The 17553-nt window shown below is 64.4% G+C and overlaps 6 protein-coding genes across 6 annotated transcripts in view; 3 read left to right on the forward strand and 3 right to left on the reverse strand.

Moving 5' to 3' along the window:
* The window catches only part of EMIHUDRAFT_467644 (hypothetical protein), a gene marked incomplete at its 5' end in the record, with an annotated part of 6824 nt that extends 4938 nt beyond the window's left edge, over positions 1 to 1886 (reverse strand). The window contains 2 exons of the mRNA XM_005786401.1: positions 507 to 1174; positions 1238 to 1886. Coding sequence (XP_005786458.1) covers positions 507 to 1174; positions 1238 to 1886 — 1317 coding nt within the window. The remainder of the gene's footprint in view (positions 1 to 506; positions 1175 to 1237) is intronic.
* A 1171-nt stretch (positions 1887 to 3057) lies between these two features.
* Positions 3058 to 3741, reverse strand: EMIHUDRAFT_111408 (hypothetical protein; the record flags this gene model as incomplete). Its single annotated transcript, XM_005786402.1, has 2 exons — positions 3058 to 3457; positions 3581 to 3741. 2 exons carry the CDS (start codon positions 3739 to 3741, stop codon positions 3058 to 3060), a joined length of 561 nt encoding a protein of 186 aa, XP_005786459.1.
* A 1707-nt stretch (positions 3742 to 5448) lies between these two features.
* On the forward strand, positions 5449 to 7602 carry EMIHUDRAFT_228882 (hypothetical protein; the record flags this gene model as incomplete). The annotated part of the gene is made up of 5 exons (XM_005786403.1): positions 5449 to 5762; positions 5871 to 6258; positions 6727 to 6897; positions 7027 to 7104; positions 7258 to 7602. The coding sequence occupies 5 exons, from the start codon at positions 5449 to 5451 to the stop codon at positions 7600 to 7602; spliced, it is 1296 nt and encodes a 431-aa protein (XP_005786460.1).
* Positions 7603 to 8642: 1040 nt separating this feature from the next.
* Positions 8643 to 9281, reverse strand: EMIHUDRAFT_228883 (hypothetical protein; the record flags this gene model as incomplete). The annotated part of the gene is made up of 1 exon (XM_005786404.1): positions 8643 to 9281. One exon carries the CDS (start codon positions 9279 to 9281, stop codon positions 8643 to 8645), a length of 639 nt encoding a protein of 212 aa, XP_005786461.1.
* Positions 9282 to 11113: 1832 nt separating this feature from the next.
* On the forward strand, positions 11114 to 12607 carry EMIHUDRAFT_441353 (hypothetical protein; the record flags this gene model as incomplete). Its single annotated transcript, XM_005786405.1, has 5 exons — positions 11114 to 11365; positions 11475 to 11719; positions 11807 to 11859; positions 11940 to 12120; positions 12212 to 12607. 5 exons carry the CDS (start codon positions 11114 to 11116, stop codon positions 12432 to 12434), a joined length of 954 nt encoding a protein of 317 aa, XP_005786462.1. The 3' UTR covers positions 12435 to 12607.
* A 317-nt stretch (positions 12608 to 12924) lies between these two features.
* EMIHUDRAFT_111411 (hypothetical protein) lies at positions 12925 to 14579 on the forward strand (the record flags this gene model as incomplete). Its single annotated transcript, XM_005786406.1, has 2 exons — positions 12925 to 14083; positions 14227 to 14579. The coding sequence occupies 2 exons, from the start codon at positions 12925 to 12927 to the stop codon at positions 14577 to 14579; spliced, it is 1512 nt and encodes a 503-aa protein (XP_005786463.1).
* Positions 14580 to 17553: the final 2974 nt, after the last annotated feature.

Raw genomic sequence — 17553 nt, forward strand, 5'->3', positions numbered from 1 at the left:
GATGGTGGCGGGATGGGCGGCGGCGGCGAGGGCGGCGGCGGCGAGGGAGGCGGCGGGGAGGGCGGCGGCGGGGAGGGTGGGGGCGGAGAGGGTGGCGGTGGCGAAGGAGGCGGCGGCGAGGGTGGCGGCGGCGAGGGCGGCGGCGGCGAGGGTGGTGGTGGCGAGGGCGGCGGCGGCGAGGGTGGCGGCGGGGAGGGCGGCGGCGGCGAGGGTGGGGGCGGAGAGGGTGGCGGTGGCGAGGGCGGCGGCGGCGAGGGTGGCGGCGGCGAGGGCGGCGGCGGCGAGGGTGGTGGTGGCGAGGGCGGCGGCGGCGAGGGAGGCGGCGGCAAGGGTGGCGGGGGCGAAGGCGGGGGGGGGCTGGGTGGCGGAGGTGATGGGGGTGGCAAAGGCGGCTGAGAGGGAGGTGGAGGAGAGGGTGGCGGCCCGATGCATGCTGTGGCGAGCCCCGTTCCCGCAAAGAGAAACGCACGGCCGTAGCCAGGATCAGAGCCTGGGTTGGGACCGACCTTGTACGTGACGTTGAACTCGCCCGTGTTCTTGGGGTATGTGACGCAGACGAATTTGGGCATGGTGTAGCGATAGGGACGCCATACCAGCCTGTCCGCAACCCCGGAAGATGACGGGTAGACGCCAGCCCCGGGGATCGTTTCCTCTTTGGAGCTACAGGTGAGGATGTCCGGCACGACGCCTGGTGAGCGCTCAAAGCCCGACGTGACCGTCCCATCCGCGGCGTCACCACATGAGGTCGTGCCATCGTCGTCGATTTCGAGCTGATCACATGTAAAGTTGGGGCATGTGTCGTAGGACGCGCACAGTCCTGCGCAGTCGCCGTCGTCGCATGAGGGGAAATTCATCAGCACCTCTGAGAACAGGCGGGGGTTGTCACTGCCAACGCCCTCCTTTTTAGCCACTACTCTGACGCAATCGGTCCCGCCGTCGATCGCGCCTTCTGTGACGTCCATGTAGTCCGTGGTGTCAATTTCATCGCACAGAAACTTCGTCACCGGATTCTCCGAGTTGGGCTTCCTCCCGTGCATAAAGTAGCCGCCATAGGAGGTGCTTGTGTCGATGCCGCAAGTGGTGAACGTCTCCCCGAGGTTGGGGTCCGAGGGGTTTGACTGCGGGCCCGTGTCAAAGTCAAAGAAGCAGAAGTCGTATGCTGCGAGGGCACGGGCTAAGAGCGTTGGGCGGTGGGCAGGCGAGGGCTAAGAGAATGGCAGGGAGGGCAGGAGCGCACAGTAGGGAACTTCCACCGCCGGCGGATCACAATCTGCTCCGGTTGGGCACGCATAGTCGTTGGCGATCAGCCGGTACAGGAAGGTGGCATTCTGGTCGGCGGCCAGGCTGACCTGCGCAAACGTCTGATTGGTCCCACGGCCGGTTTGGTCACTAGCCCACGGCATGTAATAGGTTGTGTTCTTGACCATCAGGTCCAGGATCGTGGCAGCAGCTCCGGTGCCGTCGTAGAGTCGACCGACCTTGCGCAACCGCAGCATGGCTCCGCCCTGCTCGACAGCGGCAGGATCCGGATTGTTGCATTGGCAGCCACAGCCGCACGGGCAGCCGCCTTCCGGTGCTGGCGTGCCCCAGGGGAGTTTGCCGGTGCAGTTGGCAGCATCCGTGAAATCGGTTGAAACCTGCCCTGGAAATCCACCCAGGAGGTTGGTGTCCCCGGAGATATCATCCGTCGAGAAGTCGAGCACCAGCCCGATTGGGTTGAGGGCACCCGTGCAGCTCTCCACTTCGCCAATGCTGCCGACTTCCGACACGCCAATGCTGCCCTCGGTCAGAGATTTGACCGGCAGAGATCGATGAAGCAGCAACAGCAACAGCGCCTGCGCACAGAACGCCTGTGCCCGCCGCCGGTGTGGTGCAGGTGCCGTCATAAGCGACACGGAGCGACCACTCAGCGCATACACATATGGGGCGACGGTTCGAGTTGGGCTCGCTCGCCGACGTTTCGGATTTACTTCACGGGCCTTTGGCTGCTGAGTTTGTGTCGAGCCCTCGCTCGGACGGGGGCTGTAAAGTAGTGTAAGACCTCCTGGGTCCGTCTCAATTCTCGTACCCTCCCTCTCGCCCTATGCGAGCTTCTTGTTTCTGATCAACCTATCTATCTGTATCTGTCTGTATCTGTCTGTATCGATCAATCAACCTATATCTGAGAGAGAGTTTGTTATATCTGTGTACGTGGCTCGACGAACATAGTACCCTGAGGTGGACTGCCTGCTTGTGTCCTGACTGGTTCTCTGGTGAGTCCCACAGACTCCGCTGTGAACTGGAGCTCGCGGAGGAGCTTCCGCGTTGGCCGTTGCTCCGGTCTTGGTTGGTTTGCACTTGGGTTGGGAAGATATAAGAGCAGCTTTGTTATGAAGAAAAGAAAACACGTTGCAGGGGTTGCTCATGCTGGAGAAGAGCAAACGGCGCATGCCTGGCCCTGTCCTTGTCATTCACAATGCCTCGAAGCTGGCCTCAGTTGATAGAGGGCAACCTAACGGACCCAGCCTGACCTCGCTGGCTCACTCGCTCGAATTTCCTCCGCCTTGACCGACAACCGCATCTCAAGCCACCAGACTTGTGCTCCTTCAACCGGCAGCGGCACCCTGCCACCCTGCGTGCATGAGACCGCCCCATCCACAAGAGCAGTTTTCCGCCACGAACGAGTTTCGGACTCTTTTCTTTCAGACTGGTGCTGTGTGTGCGGTCTGTGCGCAGTCGGTGTGGTGTGGTCATGGCGTGCGCGTGGCGTCTGTGGCGAGGGCGTACTCGTCCGCCCACACAGTGAGAGGGGGGGGGGGACGGGTGGTGCACGGGTCTCGGGTGTGTGCCGCGTGCGTGTGTGTGCGGGTGTGTCCACTGTGTCCGTCGTCCGTGTGTCAGAATGTGGGGTGGATCGACGACGGAGGATGGAACACATGTATAACTCTTTTGCAGTGATGTCCGGTTTTTGTGTGCGTAGGAGCGTAGCGCATAGCGCACTCGGCACGCCGACGTGCGTGTGTCAGCCGCATGAACCCAAAGAAAGAGAGACGAATACTGAGAGTCGCCATGGCGGCGCTAGAGCCAGACGGCGAAGCTGTAGGACAGCGTGACGGCAGCGCCGACCGCGTCGACGACGTCGATGAGCGGAGCGGACGCGTCGGGCGGCGTCATCCCGTGGTGGCCCGCGAAGGAGAGCTTCACGAGCGGGATGAGGATGCAGTTGGCGGCGTAGAGCATCGAGGCCATGTTCCAGTAGTTGTTGGCCTCGATCGTCCGCGTCACGATGTTACCCCTCTCCGAGTGCTTGAAGTAGTGCCCACGCAGCGCCATGTACGCAAACGCGACTCCGTTGTGTAGCGTGCTCACCGCGAGGTTGGCGCGCCCGAACGGGCCGGCGCTGGCGGTGACGTACACGAGCCACTGCATCGTAACGTGATCCGTGTAGTGGTCGAGCAGGTCGCCGAACTGGCTACACCTGTGCAGCACAGTGCGCGGCAGGGCGGGCCTGTCGATGAGGGGCACTCGTGACAGTGACGCATGACTCCACTTTGGCGACGGCTGTGCGTGTATGGGCTGTGCGTGTATGTTGAGGGCGCACATGTTGAGGTAGCGCGCGCACGGGCCGTCGAGGTAGTCGAGGAAGAGGCTGACGAAGCAAAACCAGACGGCGTCGGATCCTGCCGGATCGGCCGCATGCATCGCCGCGCACAGCGTCGCCACGCGCACGTAGCCAATTAGGTTGGGCGGCCACAGCACCATCGGGAGGCGGCGAGCATCACTCTTCGACTGAGAGCGGGTCGTCGGCATGCGGCTGTATCGTCGTCGTGGTGTGCCTGTGTGTGTGAGTGCCAGTGCGCGCCAGTCTCGTGCCCAGGATTGAGCGCGCGGCTTTTTCTTCTTTTTCGGGTGCCTTTTTGAGCTCACACATAATCACAGCGGGAAGTTCCCTGTGTTCGAGACGTGAGGGGTGTAGGGTAGGGTAGCATCGCTGGATATCTTTACCAACCCCCTACCCCCCTACCCCCTCCTTCCTTTTGCGGTTTGGGCGTTTAACGACGTCTCTAGTGGGCAGCCACACCGCCCTCACCGCCGCGAGTTCTTTCCTGGGATCGCTTGTCATGTGAGAGAGTGCGTTAGGTAGGTGATCTGTGATCTGTGAGGGTCCGCCCGCAGGCGCATTTTGTATACCGAGGCGGTGCCCAGTGCCGAACCTGTCGGACCTTAAGACAGCGTTGTAAATCCCTGGGCGAGGGTGGTGGAGAGGTAGGTAGGAAGGTGAAGAACAGCCAGGCTCGGACTGGACACCAACGCGGTATGGCGTATGGGTGGACGCGGGACAGATGATGACGGCACGCACGAGCGACACACAGACACAAACAGGCTCACAAGACACACAGCCAGCGGGCTGCCACACACCCTGAGTAGGCGTACACATAACTCAGGGCCACATCCTCCCTGTCGCCCCCCCCCGCACTCCAAGGTGCCAAAGGAACAAAAAAGGGCACAACAAACAACAGACGACAGGGAGTGGAGTGCGTCGTGTTACGAGAGACGTTACGGGAGCTTCGGAGGTTGGAGCGGAGCGAGCGTGACCTAACCTGCGCGAGGAGAGCTCGATAAACTCGAGGGGCCAAAATATCGGCCGCGAGGAAGGCACAGCTGCGACGAAACGCGAGAGAAGCCGCGAGAGCAAGGGGGTCCAAGGGATCACCACCGAGCCCGCGGCGGCGTCGCAGGCGCGCGCTCACCGCGTTAGTCGCACTTGGAGCACTTGGAGGGCAGTCATCAGCCTCACATCCAGGGCCGGGGAGCTAAGAAGCGCACCCAGCGGGCCGGATGATCGGGATCGGGTTGCGGGCAAGAGAGCCCTAGCCCTGGGGGGTGCGCGTTCGCAGGGCCATAACACGGGTCTCCGAGGGTTGGCCCCGCGTACCGGGTTTCCCCTTAACTGCAGGAACGCGCCCTCTACTCGGAGCTAGTGGACACGACACTAGCTACTGATACGAGAATACGTACCGCCCCCACGCAACTACTCGAAGATAATACGAGAATACGCAGCTGCGAGGCACCTATAAAGAAAAACAGCATGCTAAATTTCGGCGGCTAAAAAGCAAAGGACGGGCGCTTTTGATCGGCAAAGCAAAGTTGGAGTAACGGCGCCGCGTTCGCAATGAAGTCGCCTGTCGAGCAGCTTCCGCGGCGCGCATGCGCCGCGGGGTGGACCGACAGCCCTTGGAGCACTTGGAGTGCAAAAAGAAAAGAAAAGAAAACATACAACCCAAGGGAGGGATGGGAGAACGGCACGCCGCCACCACACAGGGATTTTTTAAGGAGAGGAGTGTGTTGGAGTGCAGTCGGTAACCTCACGCCTGGCTGCTTTCTCTTTCCAGGTGTTAGTGCCAGTGCGCGCCAGTCCCGTGCCCAGTGTTGTGCCAGGGAGTTTCCTTGTAAGATTCTCTTTCCAAAATGGAGTCCGCGGCGTCATCGTTCCAGCGGACGCTCGTCGCGCGCGCCTCCGCCGCACGCGACGCGCAGCTGACGCGGGCGGCAAAGCGCAAGCGCGTGCTCGACGAGGACGAGTTCGTCGCGGCACTCGACCGGATCATTGAGCGCGACTACTTTCCGGGCCTGCCTCTGCTGCGGGCGCAGCACGAGCTGCTGCTCGCCATCGAGGCGGACGACCCTGAGCGCGCGCGCCGCGCCTACGCCATGGTCGGTGCAGCCACGCCTGCAGCGCACAGCTCGCGCCGCGAGGAGCGGCCGCCGACCCGCGGGCAGCGGTCCGAGTGGGATGAGACGCCGCGGCGCGCCGGCGACGGCAAGGCGAGGCAGAAGCGGCCCGCCGGCGCTGCGGGCCCGCCGGGCGACGCCTCCCGCACCTCGAGCAGCAGCGCCGTTGCTGCCGGCGGTGGCTGTGGCGGCGGTCTCGACGCCTTTCTGGCGAGCCACACGTCGGAGGACAACGCCTCGTTTGGGCTCCTGCTGGAGCGGGACCAGGCGGAGCGGCGGAGGCGCTACTGGTGGGCGCAGGACGCGCCCGAGGGACTCGCGCAGCAAGTGCGCGCGCAGCTGACCGACGGCGCGCCGCCGCCGCCAAAGTTGCTCGAGGACTTTCCCGAGCTGCGCGGGCTCGAGGTGGCGGCGGCGCTCAAGGGCCCGTCGCAGAGCAAGCACGCGCGCAAGCTGGCGGCCTCGACCGCCGCCGACGCGCCGCCCACCTCGTCCACCCTCGTCCGCCTCCTCGCACACCCGGAGGAGGAGAGCGCGAAGGCGGAGGTAGCCGGCGCTGCGCGAGGGGCGGACAGGCAGGCGGGCAGAGGGGAGGCGGGCAGAGGGGCGGCGGGCAGAGGGGAGGTGGGCAGTGCTGGCCCGCCCGGCGCGGCGATTATGGCGGCGGGTTGGGTCGGGCGGGGAGACGAGCGGCGCATGACTGCGGTGGCCGCCTCCGGCGGCGGTGCGTTGGCGGTGGCCGATGGGCTCGCCGTCGCCGCCGCCGCCGCCACACAGCCTCCCGAGGCAGCTTTGGTGGCGTTTGCGGGCGGCGGGGCGGCGGCGGCTGTGGGCGGCCTCCCTTCGACGGGCGACCGGCGCGACTTTGTCTCGTCGACGTCCGCCGGGGCTCTGGACGCGTCTGCGCTGGCGGTGGTTCGGGCTGTGGTGCCCGAGCAGCCTCTGGCCCCGCCGCCGGCCGGCCCGCGCGCCCTCGCCGCGCCCGTCGAGCTCGAGCGCCCGTGGCACAAGCAGGGGGCCATCGACCGCGACGACCGTCCGGCGCGCCTCGAGACGGCACGCTTCTCGCACAAGACGGCTCTCTACCACGTGCCCGACGCGCACCCGACGCAGTTTGAGTACGCGGCGCACCTGCCCCCGCGGGAGACGGTCGCCCGCAACACGCGCTTCGCAGACGCCGCCGACGTGCTCGCGGCGGCGGCGAACGGCGGCGGCGGCGGCAGCACTGGCGGCGGCGGCGGCAGCGGCGGCGGCGGTCGTACCGAGGCGTATCCGCTCGTCTCCACTCCCGCGCCGAGCCTTGGGCCGGACGAGTCGCCGATGGTCACTTGGGGCGCGGTGCTGGGCACGCCTCTCCGCCTCGCCGAGGGAGGCGGCCACAACCCGTTCAAGGTGCCCGCATTGCCGCCCAAGGACGCGAAGGCACACGCGCTCGCGGGCAGTGCTCGGCGGCGTGCGCGGACCCCGGGCGCGAGCGCCCTCCCGGGGGGCGGCAGCAGCCGGGCCGCGCTGGCCGTCTCGTCCCCTCGATCCTGCGGCGGGCAGGCGGAGCTCTCTGCGGCGGGCCACCGGCTAGCCCGTTCGCTCTCGAAGCAAGCCGTGCCCGACCCGAGCGGGCTGGGAGGCTCGGAGCTGCGCGCCTCGTACTCGTCCTTCACGCCGCGCCGCGAGACGCCAGGCAGGACGCCAGGCAGGACGCCCGGGCGCTCCTCCCGCCGCACTCCCGGCGGCGCCTCGGCTGCTCCCACCCCTCGCTCGTCGCGCCGGCCGTCCTCGGCCGCGGTGGTGCGCAGCAGCGTTCCGGGGACGCCAGCCGGAACAGCCGACGCTGCCGGCCCAGCGGCGACGGCAGGCTCGCGGTCGAGCATCACGGATGGGCTTTTGGAATGAACGGCGACGACTGCTGCGCGGCCGAGACGAGAGCTGTCGTTCTCGCGTCGCGTTCGACTGCCACACTGAAGCACTGTGAGATAGTCCGACGTGCACACGTGTGTCCACGCTCCGTTGTTTCTAATGGTTGGGGGTAGTAGGGGTAGCTAGAGGGGTAGAGGGCTAGAGGGTTGCCCACAAAACTTAGACCTGCTCTCGCAGCCGAGCGCTGAACTAAGCCCCCGGAAGGAAACGGGCTCTCAAACTTAGACGCTGGTGATCGGACTCACGAACTTAGACGACACGAGGTGGCCAGTTCCGGGGGGGTCTCTGCAGGAAGCCCCCCCCCCCCCGCCCAGCCACAGCCCCCAGAGCCAGGCTGCCCGGTCCGGCCTGCGGTCTGCTAAATAAAAGTGTAAACCCTTGCACGACCCCATGGGTCAACAAGCTACAAGTGCCGTCGCCACTTGCCGCGCACGCCCTCCTCTCAGCCTCCGTGCGCCAAGGACCGGCGCACGCGCCCCCCCTTTTGGGAGGGTCCCCGGGTAATGTTATAAAGGTGTATCTTTGAAACGTCTAGTCAAGTGTATCTTCGGCTATCACTCGAACTTTGGACAGCGATTTGGCCCAAAGAGGGGGCGTGCCGGTCCTTGCCGTGCGCAAGTTGCGACGCACGCCCGCCGCAGAGGCGAACAGGCGAAGAAAATTTTGAGGCAACCCTAATGATCACGGCCGACTTAGCCCGCATAAGAGGCTCCCGCCGATCTTAGACCGCGTACGCACCCGAGCGTGACCGGTCACACTTAGACCCGTTAAGCCTCGAGGCTCAGAACTTAGCCTACTACCCAACCAGTTTTTTTGTTTTTCTTCAACACGCGTAGAGTCGGCATGGGCGTGTACACTCGAGAGTTTCTTTTGACTAAACAGTACGCGGCTAACGCTCTGACATCTGTCCTCTGACTGAGAGTCCGACAGACCGTGTCACCAGTCACGGGAACTGACATGCGACAACCGCGTGTGTGAGAGCTACCGAGTACCGTACGCCTACGGGGTAGGCATCGTCAATAAGGCTTGATTGATCCCAGCTCGAGCACCGCCAGCACCGCCAAGAGACCAATGCCGCCGTGCGCAGGTCTCAGATTGACCCCGCTCTGGTGCAAACCCTCCAGACTCTCCGCGATGCTGCGGCCACAGAGGTGCCCCGCAACCAGGAGCACGCAGGTCGCCGCAAGCACGCAAACGGCCACGAGGAGGTATCCGGCCAACCCGAAGGAGAGGCCGGCCAGTGTGCGGAGGGCCAGCGGTAGCGCCAAGTGCGCCGCTTGCGGCAAGCTGGCAAACTTTTTGACGAGCGGCATGCGCCGTTCTCCCGCTTGCTCGGAGAATGCAGAGAGCGCCATCAGACCAAAGCATAGTCCGGCTCCCACATGCAGCGGAATGGCAGCCAACCAACTTGGCTTCGCGATGGACGCTACCGCCGCCGCCACTCCATTGCATGCACCCGCGGATCCAACGGCTCGGCCTTCGATTGCAGTCCCGCTGAGGGCGAGGGCCATTCCCAGCACGAGCGATGCCGCACACCGGGGCAGAGCGGCGAGGAGCGTGACGATCCATAATGTTGGAGAGTCCAAGCCAAAGAGAAGGTTGCTGCTCGCCCCCTTGGCGGCTCCGGCGACGGACTCTGCGCTCCCTGCGGGCATCCAAAAGTAGCCCACGACGATGAGGCCGACAGTGACGGCAGCTATCACGCCTGCCTTCGCGAGCTCTTTCTTGCTCACCTTTTTGGTCCCGCCTGAAACGAGGGGCACCTCGAGCGTGGGTTTGCTGTGGAAAGGGTTGGAGAACTTGGGCATCGATGTTGTGCTCAGGCTCGCTGCTCCGCGCGCCCGACGACCGCAAGGCAAACTCGCGCGTCCGTTCGTTCGGCTGTATTGCCTTGCGGTTTTTTCCAAGCGTGATTTTGTGAAAATGTGTGCCAAATTAATGTGGAGAGAGACTTTCTCTCCGTCTCTCTCACACAACAATGTCTGCAGAATGTATGTAGGATATCCTCCATCCAGTAAGCTAAAAGTACGTACATTTGTGTGTCTCTGTCTGCTCGAGCCTCTGCTTGGTCCCGTGGTGCGTGGTCGGTCGGCCCATCTTCTTGGAGAGAGAGAGATTTTTAGCAATACCAAACAACTCTAGTTGTCTTCTTGGTCCCGTGGACGACCCATCTTCTCTCCCCGGCTTTATGCGGGAGAGACTTCCGCGTCGTTTACGCGGCGGTAGGTAGGTGATCTGTGATCTGTGAGGGCCCGCCCGCACGAGCGAGGCGGTCGAGTGAGCTCCATCTCTTTTCTATTTGAAAGGGTTCCGTGTTGTAATTTGTTTTTTCTCTGCCGGTGTCAAAAAAAAACGACAATGGCAGCGGCGGCTGCGGCGGCGGCCGCCTCTGCCTCGGCCGCCTCGGCGGCGGACGATGCGGCGGCCGATAAGTCGGCAAACACGGCCCGGCTGCGCTTCCTCCTGCAGAGTGCTCACGCGCACGCGTCGACGGCGCCGGAGCTCTCTCGGCATCTCGTGCTCGAGCTGCTGCGGCTCGCGCGAGGTGCAAACATGAAGCTACCGCAGCGGCTCCACCAGCGGCTCTGCGGCGACTGCGGCTCAATCCTCGTGCCTGGCGTCAACGCGCATGCCGCTGTGCGCTCACGGCCGCGCAAGCCGGCGGCGCGGCGGCGCCGCCTGCACGTGCAGTGTCTGTGGTGCGATCAAACGCAGGAGCATGCGCTGCCCGCTAGGAACAGCGCGCGCTCGGCGTCTCAGGCGTCAGGTGCGTCCGCGCGTGCCCCCACCGCCCGCTCACGGCGCGGCCAGGCGAGAGGCGCGGCCCCGGCGCCACCGCTGGCGGGCAGCACGGCGGAAGGGTCGGCGAGCGGCCTCTTCGGCTTTGACTTTGTGCCAGTGCAATGATGACTGTCGACTCATAGCTGTGAGCTGGGAGCTGTGCAGAGCTGTGAGTCGGGGGCGAGTGGTGGATAGAGGCTGGAGCTGTCGCGCGTCGGTGACGGTGTGTGTGCGGTGTACCCCGGTGCGACGTGCGTACCTAAACTAAGGGGGTGCAGAGCACGAGCAGCAGCAGCAGCAGCAGCAGCAGCAGGGGCAGGGAGGAGGAGGATCTTGAAGGACGGCGCTCAGGAATTCTCTTCCCGGTAAAAAGAAAGAAAGAAAACAGCCAACCCAAGGGAGGGATGGGAGGACGGCACGCCGCCACCACACAGGGATTTTAAGGAGAGGTGTGTGGTGCGCTAGCCGTCGCCCACCCTAGGGAGTCTGCCTCTTCGTATCTCTTTTCGCAGTCTCTCGCCGCTTCTCGCTGCAACCTTCATGCCACCTCGCGGCCGGCCCACTCTCGTCGTTCTCTCCCTTGTCACTTCCTCCGCTGTCGCGTCGTTCTCTTCTGCCTCGTCCTGCGACGCCGCCGCCTGCCGGAGCCGTTGTGAAATTCTCTTCCGACGGCGACCCGCACCTCCGACCTTGGCCGCCGCCGCGAATGCCCAGCACTCCACTGCTGCAGGTCCTCCTCGGACCTGCGCTCTTGCACGCGGGCATCGCGCCCGAGACACTTTCCTTCGTTTTTGGCAGCGAGGGATCCCTCCTCTCGGATCTGTGCGGGCGGCTCGTCTGCTGGTGCGCCTTTTATGCGCTGATCCACATCTTCTACCACATCTTTGCTCCGGGCGTTCGGGCCTTCTGCGAGAGGTGGTACCCCGACGCACCGACGAGTGCCGTGCCGCAGAAGCTGGTCGACAATATGATCGAGGCGCGCGCTCTCAAGCCGCGAAGCCCACCGCCCGCACCCGCCGCCCGGCGCCGGCGTCATAGAGAGCCGAGCCGTAGCTCGCCGCCGGCAGGTGTCGCACGCGGCCTTCCCGCTGTACGTGACGGTGCCGCTGCTGACCGACTTCTTCCAGGTGAAGGGCTGGTCGCAGGCGTGCGGTGGCATCGACGACTGCGGCGGGCCGGCGCGTGCGCTGCTCGGCTGCGCCGCCTACTTTCTGCTGCTCGAGTTCATCATCTTCGTGGACCACTACTACCTGCTGCACAAGTGGAGCGTGGGGAAGCGGCTCGGCCAGCACGCCTTCCACCACGTGTACAAGTGCGCCGCTCGCACCGCCGCCGCGCGTAACCAAAGGGCCGGCCTGCGACGCCCGCGCACGCGCCCACCGCGCGCCACACCGTGCAGGTACGCCGACCAGCTGAACGCGTACTCTGGGTACTCGTTCGCGCCGCAGGACGGTGCGCCGCGGCCGGAGGGCGGCGCGCGCCTGGCCGGGGCAGCTGCGTCTGCTGACGCGCCGCCCCGCCCGCTGCTGCAGGCTGGTCGCAGGGGATGGCTCTGCCGCTCGCGACGCTGCTGGTGCCTGTGCCGATCGGGTTCGTGTACCTGATGGAGGTGCTCACGGGGCTGTGGACGCTCTACATCCACACCGACCTCTTCCCGCTGCCCTGGCCCTTCATGGGATGCGACTACCACTACATCCACCACCGATACAACTGGCGCGCGCACCACGCCCGCACCCCCCCTCCTCGCCGCCGCCGCCCGCGGCACACGCCCCCCGCCCCCTCCCTCTCCGCCCCTCCCCCCCAGGTACAACTTTGGCTTCATGACTCTCCTCTTCGACTCCCTCTTCCGCACCGTCAAGCACCCGCGGCACGACGCTCTCGCCCTCTCGCGCGGCGAGCTGCCGATGCCAAAGCTCGACCTGCTCCGCTCCGCAGAGCTCTCCTCGGCCATCCTCGCAAAGAGGGGACGTGAGGCGCTGCAGAGCGACGACGCGAGCGAGAGCGCCGCGGCGCGCAAGGCCGAGTAGCGGCCGGGCGCGAGTGCGCCCGCGACTGTGCCTCAGGCCTTCTGATCTGCATCTGGTATGACCAGCCTCAGCTGTTTCACCCCCCGCGCGCGCAGCATGTACACCGCTGCGCGTTTGTTGGGTAGAGTTACGCGTCAACAGTGCCATGCCCGAGTGCAAAGAAAAGAAAGAAAACAGACACCCCAAGCGCCAAGGGAGGGATGGGAGGACGCGGCACGCCGCCACCACGAGTGCATGCCCGCCCACACTTCAGCAACGCTTTCTTTCTCCATGTTTTCTCGCTGCAGCCTGCCAGCAGCGGGCGTGCGGTTAAAGCATAAAGGCGGAAAGAATTTAAGAGAAAACAACTCATGTAGTGCCCACAATCGCTGTCGTGGGATCGCTTGTCATGTGAGAGACTGCGTTGTGTTTCTGTGGTATGGTTTTCCTTCCGAAGAAAAAAACTTCTCGTCCAGCGCTGGACGAGAGTGGACGAGAGAGAGCAACCAGCATGGTCAACATGAAGGCCTCGGGCCACCAGGGCCAGCGCAAGCGGCGTCAGGCAGGCGCGGAGGACGCGGTGACGAAGCTCGAAAAGCTCAAGCTCCGGCCCGACAGCCTCGCCTGCGTCAATCCCGACGGCGTGCCTCTGCGGGTGGTGGCGCGTGAGAAGGTTCTCGGCGGCGAGAGCAACGCGCACCTCAAGGCGGCACTCGTCGCACCGGCGACGCTCGCAGCCCTCGGCGCGGCGCCAGGCTCTCGCGCGATGCTCTGCCGGCCGGGCGGCGACTTCATACTCAGCGCTCGCGCCGTGGCGGACGTGCCGGTGTCGGAGGGTGAGGTGCTGCTGGGCGAGGCGCAGCGGCTGTCGCTGCACGTCTGCGAGGACGAGTTCTATGAGTGGGTGCCTTACCGGCCACCGGCCGACGAGCCGCCGCTCGCCGCGCTGAGCGTCGAGGCGCAGCTGCTGCACGCACGGCCAGAGGGCGAGCGGCTTGTGCAGGATGCGGCGGTGCTGGGCCGGCAGGTGGGCAAGTGGCTCTTTGGCGAGATGGTGAGCGACAACGAAGTCTTCATCGTCTCTGTGTCTGGCGCCCAGCTCGTGCTGCGAGCGACCGGCTGCCTGCCGCAGCAGGCTGAGGACGAGGACGAGGACGACGAGATGGGCGGCGGCGAGGACGAGGGCGAGGGCGAGGGCGAGGGCGACTCGCGCGTTGTCCACTCCAGCCACTGCTTCCGCGGCCTGGTGGGCAGCCGGACGCGCGTGTACGTCGGCCGCTCGACCGTCTTTGCATCGAGCGCCTCGCAGCGGGCGGTGTGCGAGGGGCTCGCGCTAGTCAACGTGGAGGCAGCGCCGGCGGAGCCGCCCCGGAACGCGGTCCTGGTGGAGACGAGCGACGGGGAGGTCTTCCCTGTGCACCGCCGGCTGCTCAAGCCCTGCATCACCCTCACGAGGGCGGTGCGCGACGAGAGCGGCTCGGGCGAGGCGGTCGTCGACGTCGACTGCTCGACGTTTGACCGCGTGCTCCTCTTCCTCGAGGCGGCGAACCGCGGCCGGCCGTACGAGTTCGACATGCAGACGCTACCGCAGCTCGCGGCGGCGGCGGCGGCGCTGGGCTGCAGAGCACTGCGCGAGGCGTGCGCGCGCAAGCTCGGCGCCTTCGAGGAGCGTGTGCAGGAGCCACATCTTGGCCCTGCACTTCGGTTGCACCTCGGGACGTACCTCGGACGCATCTCGGCTGCGCCTTGGCTGCGCCTCGGCTGCACCTCGGCTGCACTTCGGCTGCACCTCTGCAGGTGCACCGCTGGGTAGATGTCGTCCGGCACAACGACGAGCGAGGCGGCTGCTGGGTGACGATGGACGGGATGGTCTTCGACCTCGAGGCGTGGCTGCCGGAGCACCCGGGTGGCGCCACCATCATCCCGCAGCAGGCGCTCAACGCCGACTCGACCGTCTTCTTCGAGCTGTACCACGCCTCGAGAGAGAGCTTCACCTACCTCAAGGAGTTCTACATCGGCGAGCTGGCGCCCGAGGACCTCGCCGCCGTGCCGCGCGCGTCGGAGGACACGGCGAGCAGCGACTTCATGCAGCAGCTCCGCGAGTTTGCCACGCCCTTCCGGCTGCGCCACCCACGCCCGGAGGATGCAGTGCACAAGTCGTTTTGAGGACCTCAGAGGAGCGGCATTGGTTGGAGGAGAGGTTGCGCGTTCCCCGGGATTCGCGTCGCCGGCCTCTCTCCGGATCCCTCCTGTGCGGTACGATCTGTTTACGTGGAGAGTTGAGACGCGGCGGATGAAATCAGGACTTTAAGTTTATATACCCTCTCGGCGCGGCGTCGGCCGTCCTCCCCTCCCTTGGTCCCTCCCCTGGCGGTCCTACCTGCGTGTGCTCCTGCGTCCTGCGTCCTGGCGGTTTTCCTCTCCGCACAAGGACAAGCCGTCCCGAACAGTCCTTCCCCGTTCCCTTCTTGGCCTTGGCCCTTGCACTTTGCGAGTGTTAGAGTTGTTTGGTACAGTTCGTGTGGCTAAACATCTCTACCGTGTTTGTTATGACCCCGCTAGAGCTGTTTAACATTAACTTTGGGCCTTGCGCTAGTGTTGGCTGAAACGCCTTAACGTTGTTCAAGTGTTCACCCCAGCCCATGCTGTTACTGTTTGTTACTGTTGTTACTGTTGTTCAGCGGTCAGCAAGCAGAAAATGCCAAAAAACCCGGGTAAAACCCGAAAAACCTGGGGTTTTCCGGGTATTTTCGGGTATTACCCGCACTGGACGCTGGAGATCGTCGTGGGTCACTGCCAGGCCTTCGCTTCCTTATTGTTGTTCAGCCGGCCTAACGTTAGCTACTGTTGTTGGGGAGCCCCACTGTTGTTCTGTTGTTACTGTTAACACTAGCAACACTGTTCAGCTCTCCCAACGTTAAACAGCTCTACGGCCGTGGCCGTGCCCCCGTCCGCTCTCTAGAGGTGGGTTTGTGCTCTTTGTTCGGTGCAGCGGGGGGGCGGCCCGCGGCGCGGGGGGGAGGTGGTGGTGGTGGTGGGGGGGGGGGGGCGTTTGTTGGTCGTCGCTCGTCTTGGCCTAAAAGGGTTTAAAACGGTTTTTCTGTTCCTCTCTCTCTCCGACTCTCCATCTCCAGGGTTCGTGATTTCACATGGAAACAGCGAATCGGTTTCACTTTCACTTTCACTTCACATTTCATGTGAAACAAAATTTCACTTTTTCGAGCGAGTGTGAAGAGTCGTGTGAACGTGAATGATGACGGATGCTCCCACCGAGTTCCGACCACTCTGACACTCACTTGCACAGGTGTTGGCTCCCAAGCAGCAGCCAAGATGAAGGAGGCTGGAGATATTGGTCTCGCTGAGCTGATGTGTACACTAGACCTATATGAATCTCATGGCATGCTGTGGGCGAATACGGTGCTGATGGTGGGATGAACTCTCTCAGTGCAGTCGAGAGTCGACTCCGACGCATCGGGAGGGCGGCGGCGGCGGTGTAGGGGCGGCGGCGAGCTCCCGGTTGCAAATACTCGCCTCACAGTCCAAGATGGCGGCTCGCGCCCCCATCCGTGCACCAGCGTGCCACTCTAGTCCCGCCTGCCGCCCAGATACCGAGGGCGGGGCGCACTCTTCGACTTGGGCTATTATTTGCCACCGGGAGGGCGGCGGCGGCGGTGTAGGGGCGGCGGCGAGCTCCCGGTTGAAAATACTCGCCTTACAGTCCAAGATGGCGGCTCGCGCCCCCATCCGTGCACCGGCGTGCCACTCTAGTCCCGCCTGCCGCCCAGATACCGAGGGCGGGGCGCACTCTTCGACTTGGGCTATTATTTGCCACCGGGAGGGCGGCGGCGGCGGTGTAGGGGCGGCGGCGAGCTCCCGGTTGCAAATACTCGCCTCACAGTCCAAGATGGCGGCTCGCGCCCCCATCCGTGCACCGGCGTGCCACTCTAGTCCCGCCTGCCGCCCAGATACCGAGGGCGGGGCGCACTCTTCGACTTGGGCTATTATTTGCCACCGGGAGGGCGGCGGCGGCGGTGTAGGGGCGGCGGCGAGCTCCCGGTTGCAAATACTCGCCTCACAGTCCAAGATGGCGGCTCGCGCCCCCATCCGTGCACCAGCGTGCCACTCTAGTCCCGCCTGCCGCCCAGATACCGAGGGCGGGGCGCACTCTTCGACTTGGGCTATTATTTGCCACCGGGAGGGCGGCGGCGGCGGTGTAGGGGCGGCGGCGAGCTCCCGGTTGCAAATACTCGCCTCACAGTCCAAGATGGCGGCTCGCGCCCCCAAGCATCCATGCTCTGATGTGTCGCTTGGGTCGCCTCTGCTGCTGTGTCTCTGTCTTAGCCAGATATCGAGAGCGCGCGACGACAACCAACCCCTTACCCTAATCCTAACCCTAACCCTAACCCTAACCCTAACCCTAGCCCGAAGAACCCAAAGCATTCACCGAGAGCTCGTGTCGACGGACCGCTGATTCCTCCATTTGGTTTCGGCCCAAACCGGACCATTCTCTTAGGAGCTGCACAACGGCTTGAACGCTCTCTGACCCTAACCCTAACCCTAACCCTAATTCTAACCCTAACCCTAATCCTAACGACACGGTGCTTCTTAAGAGGTCGTGCGCGTCGCTGCCGACGCATCTCGCGTGTATGGTGTATTTGCTGTGTATTTCGGCGGGGGCGCGCATTAAAAGAACATTGAGGCAACACACACGTCCTCGAGCGCCCGAGGACACGAACCAAGCTGCACCTCCTCTCGCTAGAGTTATTGTGGGCTCTTTCCTTTCTACACTTCCTTGCTTTCACCGCGTTTTGATGCAGTGAGGGCGGGCCCCTGCTCTTTGAGCCTTGGGGACGACCACGGCCTTGACCACGGCCTCGCTGCAGGGAAGCAGGAACGCGCGGCATTGGTGGCACAGAGATCCCTACCGGTGCCGGCAGTGGTAGGCGCACCGCCGCTCTCTCCGCTGTGCCGCCTCCGCCGCTGCCGCCTCGAAACCGGTTTCGACTGCTGCCGCCTCCGCCGCTGCCGCCTCGGAGATGCCAGAGCCTTCGAAAGTAGTCGAACTTGTGAAATTTTCAGTGAAACGGGGGCGGCCGAAACGTTTCATGTGAAATTCACATGAATTCACATGTGAAAGTGA

Source organism: Emiliania huxleyi (assembly GCF_000372725.1).
Source record: "Emiliania huxleyi CCMP1516 chromosome Unknown EMIHUscaffold_151, whole genome shotgun sequence".
NCBI classification, from domain to species: Eukaryota; Haptophyta; order Isochrysidales; family Noelaerhabdaceae; genus Emiliania; species Emiliania huxleyi.